This window comes from Prionailurus bengalensis, chromosome D3, assembly GCF_016509475.1.
Source record: "Prionailurus bengalensis isolate Pbe53 chromosome D3, Fcat_Pben_1.1_paternal_pri, whole genome shotgun sequence".
Taxonomy (NCBI): Eukaryota; Metazoa; Chordata; class Mammalia; order Carnivora; family Felidae; genus Prionailurus; species Prionailurus bengalensis.
The window spans coordinates 16,658,953-16,673,902 of NC_057356.1; the positions used below are offsets into that span (position 1 = coordinate 16,658,953).

Below are 14,950 nucleotides of genomic sequence, written 5' to 3' on the forward strand. Positions count from 1 at the left end.
TGGTTAAGTTGCGCAAAAAAGAGAGATACTGTGAACTATTTGGGTGGTTTGACCTGCATTTGTATCCCTCCTGAAGGAGGGACTGTTTAGGCTTCATCATTTAAAAACAAAAGTAAGGGGCACCTGGTTGCCTCAGTAAGTTAAGCGGCCAGTTTCCGCTCAGGTCATGATCTCGCGGTTTGTGGGTTCGAGCCCCACGTTGGGCTCGATGTGTAGCTTGAACTTAGGATCCCGAGATCAAGAGTCACATGCTCTTCTGACTGAGCCACCCAGGATCCCCTATGTTTCCTTCTTCCTTCCTTCCTTCCTTCCTTCCTTCCTTCCTTCCTTCCTTCCTTCCTTCACTTCTTTCTTTCACTTCTTTCTTTCCTTCCTTCACTTCTTTCCTTCCTTCCTTCCTTCCTTCCTTCCTTCCTTCCTTCCTTCCTTCCTTCCTTCCTTCCTTCGGGGGAGAGGGAATCCCAAGCAGGCTCCACCCTGTTAGCACAGAGCCCGATGTGGAGCTTGATTTCACAAATTGTGAAATCATGACCTGAGCTGAGTCAGATGCTCAACTGACTGAGCCACCCAGGCACTCCTATGGGTCATTTCTTAACTAATTCTTTACATTTCTTGCTTTCAGATGGAAAGAACTCAAGTGGATCCAAGCGTTTTAATCGCAAACGTGAACCTTCCTATCCCAAAAATGAAAATTTTAGCAACCAGTCCCGTCGCTCCAATTCACAGAAAAGCAAAACTTTTAACAAGATGCCTCCACAGAGGGGCGGCGGCAGCAGCAAAGTCTTTAGCTCTTCTTTTAATGGTGGAAGACGCGATGAGGTATGGAATTTAGGAATGTCCTTTCTAGAACACAAGAAGCATGAACTCTGATTCCCCTGCCTCCCAGTTTATCAGTAGTTGGGGAGGAGGGGAGAAAGAGGTGAAAGAGTAAATAACCAAAGCAGTCTTGAGTAGTTGAGGATTAACTAGGTTTGGAACTTTGCCTCCTTTCTTCTCTTGAAAGCTGTGAAAATTTCTTTGGAGGAAGAAGACATCATCATCATGGGTTGTGAGAAATTATAGCAAGATACTATAAATGTACCCTAGATACTATAGATGGTACCTTTTATTATCACTTTTGAATTAGAGGTGCCTCTTGAATATTTAAGTAATACAATGACTTTAATTAATGACATTTGCTCTGTAGTATCTATAGCAAACTGTAAGATGCTATATCCTTAGTCCTAGGTACTCTGATTTTAGGAGTTTCTTAGATATCCTTTTGGAAGTACATAAAGACTTCTGTGCAAAGGAGTTCACTGTTGCATTGTTTGTAGTTGCAGAATCTAGGAAACAACCTAAATTAACAAGGCATTGGTTAGATGAATTATCCTCCTGTTTGAGTGTTCCGTACTATGTAACTATTACAAAATAAAGCAGATTTAATGTACTCATGGAAGAATTCATTCACCAAAAATTTTGTCCTCTCCTACTGTGCATCAAATACCACATGGGAGTTTGGCATACAATACTGAGTAGAACATTGTAACTTATATTTTAGTTTACAGAGAAAATAGACCATTACACAGTTGACTCTTGAACAATACAGGTTTGAACTGCATTGGGCCACTTATGTGGACTTTTTTTTCTTAATATAAATACAGTGTCATAAATGTGTTTTTTTTTAATTTTCTTAAATAACATTTTATTTTCTCTAGCTTTATTGTAAAAATATACTTTGTAATATATATAACATAAAATATGTGTTAACTGTTATTGGTGAGGCTTCCAGTCAACAGGTTATTAGCAGTTAAGTGTTTTGGGGAGTCAAAAGTTATACGTGTATTTTCAGTTGCGCCAGGGGATCAATGCTGCTAATGCCTGTATTGTTCAGGTGTCGATTGTATAATAAATCCAAAGGTAAGTGCTTATTGAATTAACAAAAAGTAGATTGAGAGAATTAAAGGGATAGAGAGTAACAAAGAGTACAGTTTTGGAGGGTGACGAAGGAAGGCTACTTATTCTGAGGAAGTGAATTCTGAGTAGAGTTCTGAACGAAGCAAGGGAGCACACCATACAGTTTTGAGGAGGATGTCTTGGCGAGAAGGAATAACAAGTGCACAAGTGCAAGGAACCAGAGGTGGTAATACTTTTGGTTTGTTTGAGGTCAAACATGTAGGCTACCATGAGTGGAGGAGTAGAGAATGAAGCCAAAGAACAGACAAGAAGGGTCAGATCATGTTGGGCCTTGCGGGATTTTGGATTTGGTTGAGAAAGATGGGAAGCTATTGGGGGTTTAAGAAGGGAAATTCTGTAATCTGAGTTGGGAGTTTTAAAGGAGAGAGTGGAACCAGGAGGCTAGTTAGGAGGCTGTTAAGATATTTCTGGTGAGAGTGATGGAAGCTTTGAAACAGTGATAGTGGTGAGTGGCATACACATTGGGGTGATGTTTGAAGATAGAGCCAACAGGATTGTTTAATATGTTAGTTGTGGGGTCTGAGCAGAGAAATGAATGACTTTGAAAAAAAATGTTTTCAGTGGGAGCTCAGTTCAGGTACTATATGCTGAAGTGGGGAAGATTTCAAGAGAAGTAGAAAGTTGGGGGTGGTGGGGAGGGAAGGAGAGTTGAGATAGAGAACTTCATTTTGGAAATATGCTATTTGTGTGGAGATGCCTACTAGATCTCTAAGTAGAGATAGACAGTTAATGGAATCTGGAGTTCAAGAAGGAGACCCAGGCTAGAGAGCCATCTGCATACATTTGGTGTTTGCAGCTATGGAACTAAGTAAGTGCTGCAGAAAGGGAATAGATTCAAGGACTGAGGTCCGAGTCAGGATCATGAGGCACCAGCAAAAAGGGAGGAAGAGAACTGAAAACCATTTGGAGAAAGTGGTCCGTTTTGCCCTCTACTGATAGGCTGCAGAAGATTAAGACTGAAAGTGGACTAGTAGATTTGATCATGTGAATATAGGCTGTTGGCTTTGAGCTGCTTTGGTGGAGTGGTGAGGACAAAAACCGGATAGGATAGCTTCAGAGAATGGAAGGATGGGAGGAAGAAACATCAAGTTCAGACAGTACTTTTTAGGAGCTTTGCTCTAAAGGGGAGTGGAGAGGTGAGGCAGTAGCTTGAGGGAATGTGAAGTCGAGGATTTTTTTTTTTTTTTTTTTTTTTTAGACAGAATGGGAGTGGGTTAGGACAGAGTGATAGGGAGACACAGAATCTGAGGCAGGCCACAGGCTCTGAGCTGTCAGTACAGAGCCCGACATGGGGCTCGATCATGACCTGAGCCGAAGTCGGAAGCCCAACCAAGTGAGCCACCCAGGCGCCCCTGAAGTCGAGAGATTTTAAAGTTAAAGAGAGTCAAAAGAAGAATACAGCATATCTCTGCTAATGGGATTGTCTTGTTAGGGGGCAGACATGCAGAGGAAAGGGCGAGAATTACTGTAACAGTGTCCTTGAGTCCTTGAGGAGTTGTGATCCTACTGTACAAGTGGAGGAGTTGGCTTAAATAGGAGCTTTGCCAGTTCATCCTCAGTAACCAGAAGAAGGCAGAGTACTGGTAGGAGGACATAGGAATTCTCTTCTGATTGTTCTTATTGTCTCTGAAATATGGAAGGTGAGCTGAGAGGGGAGCCTTGGAAGCCTTGCAGAATGGCATTGTCTGGGTGACTGGGAGTTAAGTGGGTACAGAAAGGTAACAGGGTTGTGGTAGGGCTGCTTCAGTGAGACTGGTCAGTGTGGTGTGGTTGTGTTCTTGTGTGTAACTGTCTGGTGCTGGTGTGGAAATAGAGAGATTAATTAGGGGAAGGTTCTGCTAGGTGAGTACAGATGACAGAGAGAAAGAAAGGGGTTGTGGACCATAGGCTTTAGGTCAAGTAAGGAAAGAAAATGGAAGAGATGGGTTGGATCACTGGTTTGGAGATCCCAGTAGGGGTAAAGAATTGTTGGAATCAGGACTGAAGGGAACAAGCTGGGAAAGGAGGGAGTTGCTGCTTGAATGTTGGGTGCTCAAAATTATGATGGTGGGAGATGTGTGGTTGTTACCCTTATGGTCTAGATTATAGAGCAGTGCTGTCCAGTAGAAATGCAGGCCACATATATAATTTAAAATTTTCTAGGGGCGCCTGGATGGCTCAGTTGGTTAAGCAGCTGACTTCGGCTCAGGTCATGATCTTGTGGTGCGTGAGTTCGAGGCCCGCATTGGGCTCCGTGCTCGCAGCTTGGAGCCTGGAGCCTGGAGCCTGCGTCGGATTCTGTGTCTCCCTCTCTCTGCCCCTTCCCCATTCGCATTCTGTCTCTCTCTTTCAGGAGTGAATAAATGTTAAAAAAAAAAAAAAAAAAAAAAAATTTCTAGTTGCCACATTCAAAAAGGAAAATGGTGAAATTAATTTTAATGTTTTTACCCAATATAACTAAAATGGTATTTCATGATGTGGCATTGGCCACATTTGGCTAGTAGTGGTTGCTGTAAAGGATGGCACAGCTCCAGATGGTATGTTTATGGGGATTGGATTCCTGAAGTAGAGGACAAGCTAATTGGAGGAGAGAGGGGGGGTCAAGGAAATGAGAAGTCAGTGTTGGAAGGATAATCAGGAGTTGTGATGGGCAGTATCAGAGAGAGTGGTAGTGGCAGCTAGGAAGAGTGGGACAATAGAAGGTTGAGGATGTGGAGGATTTTGTTGAGTGAGCACAAGCTCTTATCTAATTTGGGGGCATTGGGAGTGGAAGACTGATGAGAGGACAGCAGTCCCATGGAGATGATTTTCCAGGGGATAAGAGGCAAGGGATGACCTGGAAGTGGTGAGCTTCCTGTGGTGAGTTACATGAACAGTGTGTGGGGGGGTTGTCTCCCAGGATCTGTTGTTGAAATGAAAGGAAATTGTTTAATTGTATGTTTTGCCACTGTATTTAATCATAAGGGTCATATGCTGTGGTCTATATGCATAGGGTATCGCAAGTCATATTTGTTGTCTCTGGGATGGAATGTATCTTTCACCATATCCCTTTTTGTACTCTTTAGCTTCTTTATGATGTCTGTGCGGGTGCTGCTTACTAATTTCTAAATATGACTAAGCAGCAAAAGCCTTAAATTTGTATTTCCTTTGACCCAGTAATTCCTACTATACGTTCAAAAGAAACAATGATAGGTGACCAAATATTTGTGCACAAAGATCTATCCCAAAATGTGTTTATCATAACATTATTTTATTACAGTGGACAAGCTACTAACAGTCTGTGTCTGACACAAGGGCATTATAGTATACCTATATGACGTAATGGTATATAGCCATTTAAAGTGACTATGTGTTAATATGACTCACATGGCAAAGTGCTTATGACATTAAATTATAAATTGGGATTAGAAAATGCACTGGCTGACTTATAAGTACTTTCCACTTCAATTTGGAAATGTTAAAAAGCCCCAACGTGATTTTTTCCATCTTTATGTGCAGTGGTATTTCTCCTCTGCTGATTGGGTTTATTTCTGGACACAGAGGTAGTCTGCCTACATGTTCTAATTCTGTCAGTTTTAATTAACAATGAATAGCAGTGTGTGTCTTAGACGGGAGGTCTCTGGCAGGATTCTGAAGCCCGTGGCAGTTAGCAGCTGCTTGCAAGCCGCCTCCAGAGTATAGTTCCACAGACTTGTTTTTGCCAGAAACAAACCAGAGAACAAGTAGCTAACAAGAGTGAAGGTCTAGGAGTCCTATGGGATTGTCAAAAAATTAATCCAGTAAGTAAATCATTGTGCTTCCCAGTAGCTAGACGACTTCATGTTGGGTTTAGTCATTTAATAAATAGTTAATTGCCATTTAGCGGGGCAGGCTAAACAGTTTAAGTAATTATATGGTAAAGGCTCTTGTCCCCCTTTCTGTTCCCATCCAGATCTTAGGTAGACTTTTGTGTTCCCCTTTCCTAGGAAGATTGTTTACTTTAAGCTGTGTTTCGTTTAGTTAATATTTTAAACCATGTAGAAGGAGGGTTGTGCTGGTTTCTGCTATCAATCAGTGTCATTCTATTCTGAAATACTCTGATTCATTCTTATTCTCTCTAGGTAGCAGAGGCTCAACGGGCAGAGTTTAGCCCTGCCCAGTTCTCTGGTCCGAAGAAGATCAATCTGAACCACTTGTTGAATTTCACTTTTGAACCCCGTGGCCAGGCGGGTCACTTTGAAGGCAGTGGACATGGCAGCTGGGGAAAGAGGAACAAATGGGGGCATAAGCCTTTTAACAAGGAACTCTTTTTACAGGCCAAGTGAGTATGTCTACTCTTGGGAGGAAAGTGCAGTTGAGCCTCTGGGTGGTTCTTGGTGCTGAGAAGAAGCTTCTTTTAAACTGCTATGGGAGAGAGGCAGAAAGGGAGTTGATCTGGTTCTTTTCCTCCTCTCTCTTTTTGGGGGGCAGTGCAGGTGTCGAAAACCAGCTTTTCAAGTGGATGTTCTTGGTGCTTAAAAGAATATAATGCTTAAATAAATACATTGATTAATGCTAAAATTAAATAATGCTTTAGTGTCATAATGAGGTAGTAAAAGTATTTGTTTTGGAATTGGACCCACATTTGAATTTATTTTGACCTTCAATCTTGGGTAATTTATTTAGCCAAGGTGAGATTCATCTTCTCCCTATAAAGGAGGAGGATTACTTAAAGGAGAATTGGATGATGGGTTGGAGTGTTTGGCATGGCATACGTTTGCTCAAATACTGATTCCCTTTTATTTCCTTTTGTGTGTCATTAGTTACAATGTAAGATTTGACCTTGGATCTAGACTGAAGTAATTGGTTAGTACTTTATATAAATTGGTAATCAAATGACTGAGCGAGAACAGTCTTTCTGCTTCCTTGAAGACTAGCTGTGTGCCATGGTTTCTCAGAGGGAGGGAGGAAATCTGGCTTCCTGCTGATTGATAGAGCCACAGTCTGGGTTAATTTTAGCTCAGGGGAGGCCTGCAGGGCCTTGGCTAGGCTTGGAAGCAGAAGAAACAGAGTTCATGGATTTAGACTCCTACTTGGCAAGTCTTTGGATTCCCTCCAGAGCTGGGGCTCAGAACTGAGCCTGAAGTCCTAGTTCAGTGCTTCACAAACCATGGCTGCTAATGGCCTGTATTTGATTTCTAAGTGAAGGAGTAATGAGTTTCTGCTGAGGGCTTGTTGGTGGCTTCTGAGAGTCTGCCTTTTCCGTGTCCTCTTCCCTGTTTCCAGCTGCCAATTTGTGGTGTCTGAAGACCAAGACTACACAGTTCATTTTGCTGATCCTGATACCTTAGTCAACTGGGACTTTGTGGAACAAGTGGTGAGTAGCTCGGCTAAGCTTATAAACTGTTAGTGGGAGAGAGAACTAAGGAAAGGAACCATGGTGACACAGCAGCTGTTGGCTGGTATCACTGTTGATACCTTTTTTCTGCATGACCTCACTGTAGAGATAAGTCCCCCAGAGATGAGTCCTGGTTTCTCCTGGAGTTCATTTTGTGCTAATTGGCACTAGCCTGCAGGATTGGGGAGTTGGAGGGCTCTCATCAAAGGTTCTGTCTCATCAAAGCAGTTCTATCTACGACCTCCTTTCTCCTGGGAATAACCAGAGAAATACATGAGGCACTCTGGTTACCTTCCTGACCTAGGGTGGGCTCATTGCATGAACATGGCTTCATCGGTAGCCATTTGTAGTAATCAATATCAAATTAGGCCTCAGTCTTGTGGCAGGTGAGTGAGCCACCAGGTACACTACTGTCTAAGCCACTGCTGCATTTTGTTTTCTGTTGAAGTAATGAGTTCTGGGTATTCCTTTGCTGCTCTTAGGTTATAGGGATGTAAATTTTTTTTTTTTTTTTTTTTTTGAGAACACAAGTGAGCCTGAGTGGGGGTGGGGCAGAGGGAGAGAGAGAATCCTAAGCAGGCTCCATGCCTGGCATGAAGCCTGAAGGGAGCTTGATCATGTCAGTGGGCCTGACATGCAGCTCGATCCCACGACTGTGAGACCGTGACCTGAGCATAAATCAAGAGTTGGATGTTTGACTGAGCCACCCAGGCACCCCATACAATACTTTTCAAAGTGCTAGGTCTCCAAGCCTGGCTACTCATTAACTATGAAAATTGATAAAAACATCAGAGAATGACAAGGCCTATGAAACCTAAGTTCTATATTTATTGGTTAAAAAAAAAATAGAGATGCATATAAAGTGTAGGTCTGATAGACTTCTCTATTGGAGATTATTGGTACATTACTTTTCGACCTTTTATAAGCCTTTGTGTACGTGTACGTATAAAGTTTCTTTTTATAAATGAGATTATATATTGATTTCTGTTCCTTTTTCCTTTGTGGAACCTCTAAAGTACTTGTTATGTAGTTATTAAACCATTATTGTGATTTCCTTAACGATTCACTTAAAGTGTTATTATATACTTGCATTTTGAACAATTCTGTGAAGATGTGTTGAGTAGAGATGTTCAGGGATGGGGGTGGGAGAGGAGAGGCTTTAACTTTGACAATCCCATGTCACTTTGAAAGCAGTGTAACTCGTGGTGCCCTTTTGTTGCAGCGCATTTGTAGCCATGAAGTGCCATCTTGCCCAATATGCCTATATCCACCTACTGCAGCCAAGATAACCCGTTGTGGACACATCTTCTGCTGGGCATGCATTCTGCACTACCTTTCACTGAGCGAGAAGACCTGGAGTAAATGTCCCATCTGTTACAGTTCTGTGCATAAGAAGGATCTCAAGAGGTGAGAAGGAGACATTTACTAGGTTAGACCCCAGTCTGCTAACTTCTTGCTCTTTTACATCTAAATGTCCATGTTACAGTGTTGTTGCCACCGAGTCACGTCAGTATGTTGTTGGTGACACTATTACAATGCAGCTGATGAAGAGGGAAAAAGGGGTGTTGTTGGCCTTGCCCAAATCCAAATGGATGAATGTAGACCATCCTATTCATCTAGGAGGTGAGTTCTGTTAATTTAGGGGGTAATAATCTTGGGTACATCTTTTAAGGCTATCAAATACATCTATCTACTATCAAAATTTGAGCCTTTGGGCAAGCCATTTCTATCATTTGCAGGTCAGTTTTAGGATTCTAGTAGGTTAGAGGGGAGTTTACAGAGAGTGGTTTAACTCTTGGTTTCAGGTGTGATTTAGTTATGTATTTTTTAATTTTTAATTTTGTTGAAATAGCGCCTGGCATTGTGCCCAGCCTTGAGGATTCCACAGTCAGCCAGACTGGCCACTTGTTGTCAAGGAACTCAGTAGTCTAGTAGAAGACACACAGAGAGGGAGGGAGAGACTCCCAAGCCTGCTGTGTGCTGTCAGCACAGAGTGCGATGCTGGGCTCAATCTCAAACCATGAGATCATGACCTGAGCCGAAGTCAAGAGTCAGACACTTAACTGGCTGAGCCATCTAGGCGCCCCTAAACTTTAAAAAATCTAAAACTCTTAAGAGAACATATAGGATAGTATCTCTGTAAATCCTCAGATAGGGATGGGTTTTTGAACCAGGCTGAAACTGTAGATCCTAGAAAAGAAAAGACAGATACACTTGATTTTATAAGAATGAAATCTGTCAAGATTCCTTAAAGTCAGTAGGTGATTAACTAGGGGAAGATTTACACATTTAAAACTAAAGATTAATGTCTGGAATATACACGTGTTCTATAAGTTAGATTAACAGTCCAGTAGAAGAATGGGCTAAGCATATGAAAGTATTTCCCAGAAAAGGATACTAGAATAACTTCCCAAGAATTAGGTTTAACTTTGCTAAGAGTTATGCAAATCAAAATCCCTATCAGATTGACGCAAAAAAAAAAAAAAAAAAAAGACATTAGAAGCACCAGGTTTTTGGCAGGGGTAGGAAAACGAATACTGTATACAGGGTGGCAATGTAAGTCAATACAGCTTTTGGGGGGGGCGCAATTTGGTAGTATTTAAAATACGCACAACCTTTGGTCCAGCTTTTGTACTTAATATAAAGAAATTATATGCACCAAGGAATACGTATAAGGAATTTTTGTTACAGTGTAATAGAAGCTGTCAATAAGCTAAATAAACGTTCCATAAGGAACTCACTCAGTGTTTGTTATGCTGTGGAACACAATACAGAAGGTAAAAATAGGATCTCTGTATTAACGTATAAAAAATTTTTTTTAACATTTATTTATTTTTGAAAGAGCACGAATGGGGGGGTGGGCAGAGAGAGAGAGAGGGAAACACAGAATCTGAAGCAGGCTCCAGGCTCTGAGATGTCAGCACAGGGTCTGACACGGGGCTTGAACCCAAGGAACCGTGAGATCATGACCTGAGCCGAAATCGGACACTCAACCAACTGAGCCACCCAGGCACCCCTCTGTATTAATGTTTTGAAAGAATTTAATACAGGTTGGATGAAAAACACAGAACAACTTAAAGTTTATCATTTATGGAAAAACCTTTGTTAAGTGATTATGGATTTATAAATGTATAGAAAAAGATTTGGCAAATACGTCTCACAATTTGTAAATGGTTATCTCTGGGCAGATACTAGGATCGGAGGATGGGAAAACAGGGCATTTCAAGCGTTTCCCAAAAGTTAACATTGTCCTAAAGTTTTTAAAAAGTACAGAAAATATGGGGGAGGGAAGTAAAGGAAACAAATCATCCATGGTCCTTTTACTCAGAGATATCCCAAAGTTGTAGATTATTTTTCTACTCATGTATATTTTTGCAAGATTGGGATTAAATTTTCTAGTTTTTCGTGTCTGCTTTATATTCATGTAATGTAGGTATTTCTACATGTCACTAAATGTCATCTCACAAAACCATTTTTATTTAAAAAATTTTAAAGCTTATTTTTTTATCTTTAAATTTTTTTTATTAAAAAGTTTTTTTTAGTTTATTTATTTTTGAGAGAGAGCACAAGTTGGGGAGGGGCAGAGAGAGAGAAGGAAACACAGAATCTGAAGCAGGCTCCAGGCTCTGAGCTGTCAGCACAGAGCCCGACATGGGGCTCGAACCCAAGAATTGTGAGATCGTGATGTGAGCCAAAGTTGGATGCTTAACCAACTGAGCCAGCCAGGTGCCCCATTAAATAAACTTTTTTTTTTTTTTCTTTTTAACATTCATTTTTGAGAGAGACAGAGTGTGAGTTGGGGAGGGACAGAGAGAGGGAGACACAGAATCCGAAGCAGGCTTCAGGCTCAGAGCCGTCAGAACAGAGCCTGATGTGGGGCTTAAACCCACAAACCACGAGATCATGACCTGAGCTGAAGTCAGATGCCTAACAGACTGAGCCAGCCAGGCACCCCTGTTTTGTTTTGTTTTTTTGTTTTGTTTTATTTCAAATATCTCTACACCCATCATGGGGCTCGAACTCACAACCCCGAGATCAAGAGTCGCATGCTCTTCCAACTGAGTCAGCCATGTGCCCCAGAAAACCATTTTTAATGTCTGCAAAATTCTCTTTAATGAATATGCCATCATGTCATTAACCGTTTCTTTATTATTGGACTTAACTGGTTGATGTAGCATTTTTTGGTATTACAGACTATAGGTAATCAATAGTTTGGCTAAAACATTTTTACTGCGTCTTTGGTTTTCTTGGATTCCTTGTGTTATGGGGTCAGAGTTATAAACCTTTTACTTAAGGTCATTGTTAAATTATTTTTAGAAAATTAGCCCGATTACTCCATCTTCACTTTGGGGGATAAAAGCTGTGTAAATTCCTGTGTAGCCACAAGGTCGCAAAGCTTTGACTGTTGCATTTTTGTGATCTTGCTGGCTTTCTTGTAGATGAACAGCACAGCCAGTACTCCAAGTTGCTGCTGGCCTCTAAGGAGCAGGTGCTGCACCGGGTAGTTCAGGAAGAGAAAATAGCTTTGGAGCAGCAGCTGGCAGAGGAGAAGCACACTCCCGAGTCCTGCTTTATTGAGGCAGCTATCCAGGAGCTCAAGGTAGGGTGACAGGACAGGATGGTGGGGATAAGTTATCTTGGTCCTGAATTTAAGATAACGCATAGTTAATGGCTAAAATAGCCAGTTTGCTCTGGCCGTTGGTGATGCGAGGGAATGGTTGACCTAGTGGTTTTTAAAGCACTCTCTGCAGCTGAAAGGAACAAATTAAAATCGTCTTATAACTAGTTGAGTCACGGGAGTCTCTTAGTCTTAGGTTAGCTATGTTCTTAGTTAAGCAAAGTAGGTTTTTTTCCTAAGGAAACACTTGGATTTATTTTTAGAGATGTTTTATTTGAGGCACATTTTGACGAGAGTGTTATGGCCTATCCAGCAGGCCCTAGTAATACCTGCTGAGGATTTTGAAGCAGGAAAAATTACCCAAATAGAGAACTTCCTGTGCTGTGTATCCTTACCAGACATCAGAATCAGGGCGTTGGCCTCCACCCTGAGATGTGAATTCAGTCAAATATGGGCTCCATAGGCTTAATAATTTGTGTTATAATGAGTTCCAGACTGATTCTAATGTTCATCCTCAGACCATATTTTGAGAATCACTGATCTGTGTTAGAACAGTGAAAGCCCTTGTATCTTGAGTAATTGGCATGTGACAGGTCCTGTGTTAAGGTACTGTACTTACATTTATGTCACATGAGCTGCATATCCCGGTGTGAACTATCCCCTTTCACGGATGAGGAAATGGAGTCATGGGTTAGGTAATTTGCTTGAGGACATATAACTAATATGAGATGAAGCTAGTATTTGAATTCCTGTCTTTCTGACTTCTGAGTCTTCCTTTAGTAGGTCCTGTGTATTTTGTTTTTAATTAAATGCAGAGCATTCGTTCAAGTGCATTTCAGAGAAGACGAGCTGTATAGAAGTAGAGCTGTCCAGGTTGAGATGGCAGTTGGCCAAACCCCTGCTTCCCGCACTGGGGCTCTTTCTTTAAGAGTAGCTTGTAAAAACTAGAGGACTAGTTCTGTGTTCTTCGATTTTTTGTTCAGGAAACTTTTGTGTAGTATTGTCACTGTCAGATTGTAAGTAGAATACCATCCCATTTGGGTGTCAGGTGCTTTTTGCTCCCTGTTTCCTTGAAGGATTGAGGATTTTAAGTACTTTTCCTATTGGGTCTTGTTGCCTTTTAACTTTTGCTCCTGTTGAGAAAGGCCATTGTAAGCCCTTGCCCTACAAACTAAGTGTGTTTCTAGAAACTTAGCTTTCTCTGGTCTTCTCTCTGGTGGTTTAGACTCGGGAAGAGGCTCTGTCAGGATTGGCTGAAAGCAGAGGGGAGGTCCTTAGTGTTGTGCCTGCTCTGGAACAACTGGTGCTGATGGCTCCCTTGGCGAAGGAGTCCGTTTTTCAACCCAGGAAGGTGAGTGTGACCCCGTTACAGACTAAATGGCTGCCATTCCTCAAGGCTGCTGTTGAGTTGGTAGGTGATGTTGTGAAATCGCCTCTTCATGGGAGAGGAGGGGGGCTAGGAGTATTTCCCATGTGCTTATTAGTTCTTTACCTAGGGATGTTAAATCCATGAATGTGACAGCTAAGAAAACCTTCCAGAGAACTTGGTTCATGTGTCTACCCTTGCCACATGTACTTTCTGTTGACCTAGAATTTGTCCCAACAGGGTGTGTTAGACTATCTGTCTGCTTTTGATGAAGAGACCACCGAAGTTTGTTCTCTGGGTTCTCCTCGTCCTCTTGCTCTCCCTCTGGTAGAGGAAGAGGAAGCAGTGTCTGAACCGGAGCCTGAAGCCTGTGATGACTCAGAGTTAGTAGATGACAGTCTTGGAGAGGGGACCATTTGTACTGAGTCCAGACAGCAGGAACCCATCACCAAGCCAGGCTTCACACACCTGAGTGGCTCTCCTTGTTACTACTTTTACCAAGGTGAGGGTTCCTGAGAGGAGGGCTGGGTTGCCATAGAGATGTTTCAGCAAGGTGGCCTGGCCTCTTAGCAGGAGGAGGTATTGCTGCTAGATGTGGGTGCTTGGGTCTGTTTTGCCTTTGGCCTCGGGGAGGGAGAGGCAGGCCTAGCTGTATGGGGGGACCCTGTCTTGAGGACTGGCCACGACTGTTGTGTGAGAGAGCCGCTTGTCTTCAGCGGAGGACGGGCAGCACATGTTCCTGCACCCTGTGAATGTGCGCTGCCTTGTGAGGGAGTACGGCAGCCTGGAGCAGAGCCCGGAGAAGATCTCGGCAGTAGTGGTGGAGATCGCCGGCTACTCCATGTCTGAGGTAAGGTCCTGCCTGTCCCTGTGGCACGGTTCTGGAGTGTCATCAACCTGATCTCTTTGATATGGGCCTGAGCAGCCCATGCTCACAGTTCTTCAAAGAGCTTAGCTTTTGTATTTAAGTCTATTTTTGTCACTGATTTTGTGCCTGCAAAGATTTTAGAGGTTAAATGGGTCTCTCTTACCATGTCGGGGTCCTGTTAGTCACCCTTGCTCTCTGTTTTTAGGTTCATTTATTATGGTTTGGGAACATAGATGTCTCCCACTTTCATTCAAGATGAGTTTGTTTTTCTCTTTTTCCTTATGGCTTGGGAGAAATGTCCAAGGAATCGAAGAGTTATTGGAGGCTCTATACTAGGTTATACAAGATTGAAACACATTTTCGGCTTAGCAGATACCATCAATTATTATCTGATAATTTATATATGCGAGGTTTTGCCCTTTGAGAGTTATCCCTATATTGATCACAAATTTGTTACGCTGTAAACTTTCCATCAAACATGCAGAAAGAGAATGGAAAAGAAAATTAAACCGAAATTGATGGGCTTTTTTTTTTTCTTACTGTTTCAGGCCAAGCTTTATTCAGTAGGGAAATCTGCTTTTTCCACCTTCCCAGTTATTAATTGTCAGTGGATCTCAGGTTTTTTGCCAACAAATACTCTTTATCTTCCCCTGTTCTCTCTCCTCAGTTGTGGGCTCCAGAAAATCAGAAACAGCTGATCAGCTTTAAATCATTCATTACCAGGCTTGATTTATTCATGTGCAGCACAAACCTAAAAACTGCTTTTGGTTGATCATTTACCTTATTGAATGTCAATTGACGGTTTCT

At 42.0% G+C, this 14,950-nt stretch overlaps 1 protein-coding gene across 2 annotated transcripts in view; it reads left to right on the forward strand.

Annotated features, from left to right (window-relative positions):
• The window catches only part of RNF10 (ring finger protein 10), a 34,823-nt gene that overhangs the window by 11,026 nt on the left and 8,847 nt on the right, over positions 1-14,950 (forward strand). For both annotated transcript variants that reach the window (XM_043557778.1, XM_043557777.1), the window contains exons 2-10: positions 623-819; positions 6,036-6,235; positions 7,180-7,270; positions 8,514-8,698; positions 8,778-8,914; positions 11,731-11,891; positions 13,135-13,260; positions 13,516-13,777; positions 13,992-14,125. In XM_043557778.1, coding sequence (XP_043413713.1) covers positions 623-819; positions 6,036-6,235; positions 7,180-7,270; positions 8,514-8,698; positions 8,778-8,914; positions 11,731-11,891; positions 13,135-13,260; positions 13,516-13,777; positions 13,992-14,125 — 1,493 coding nt within the window. The remainder of the gene's footprint in view (positions 1-622; positions 820-6,035; positions 6,236-7,179; positions 7,271-8,513; positions 8,699-8,777; positions 8,915-11,730; positions 11,892-13,134; positions 13,261-13,515; positions 13,778-13,991; positions 14,126-14,950) is intronic.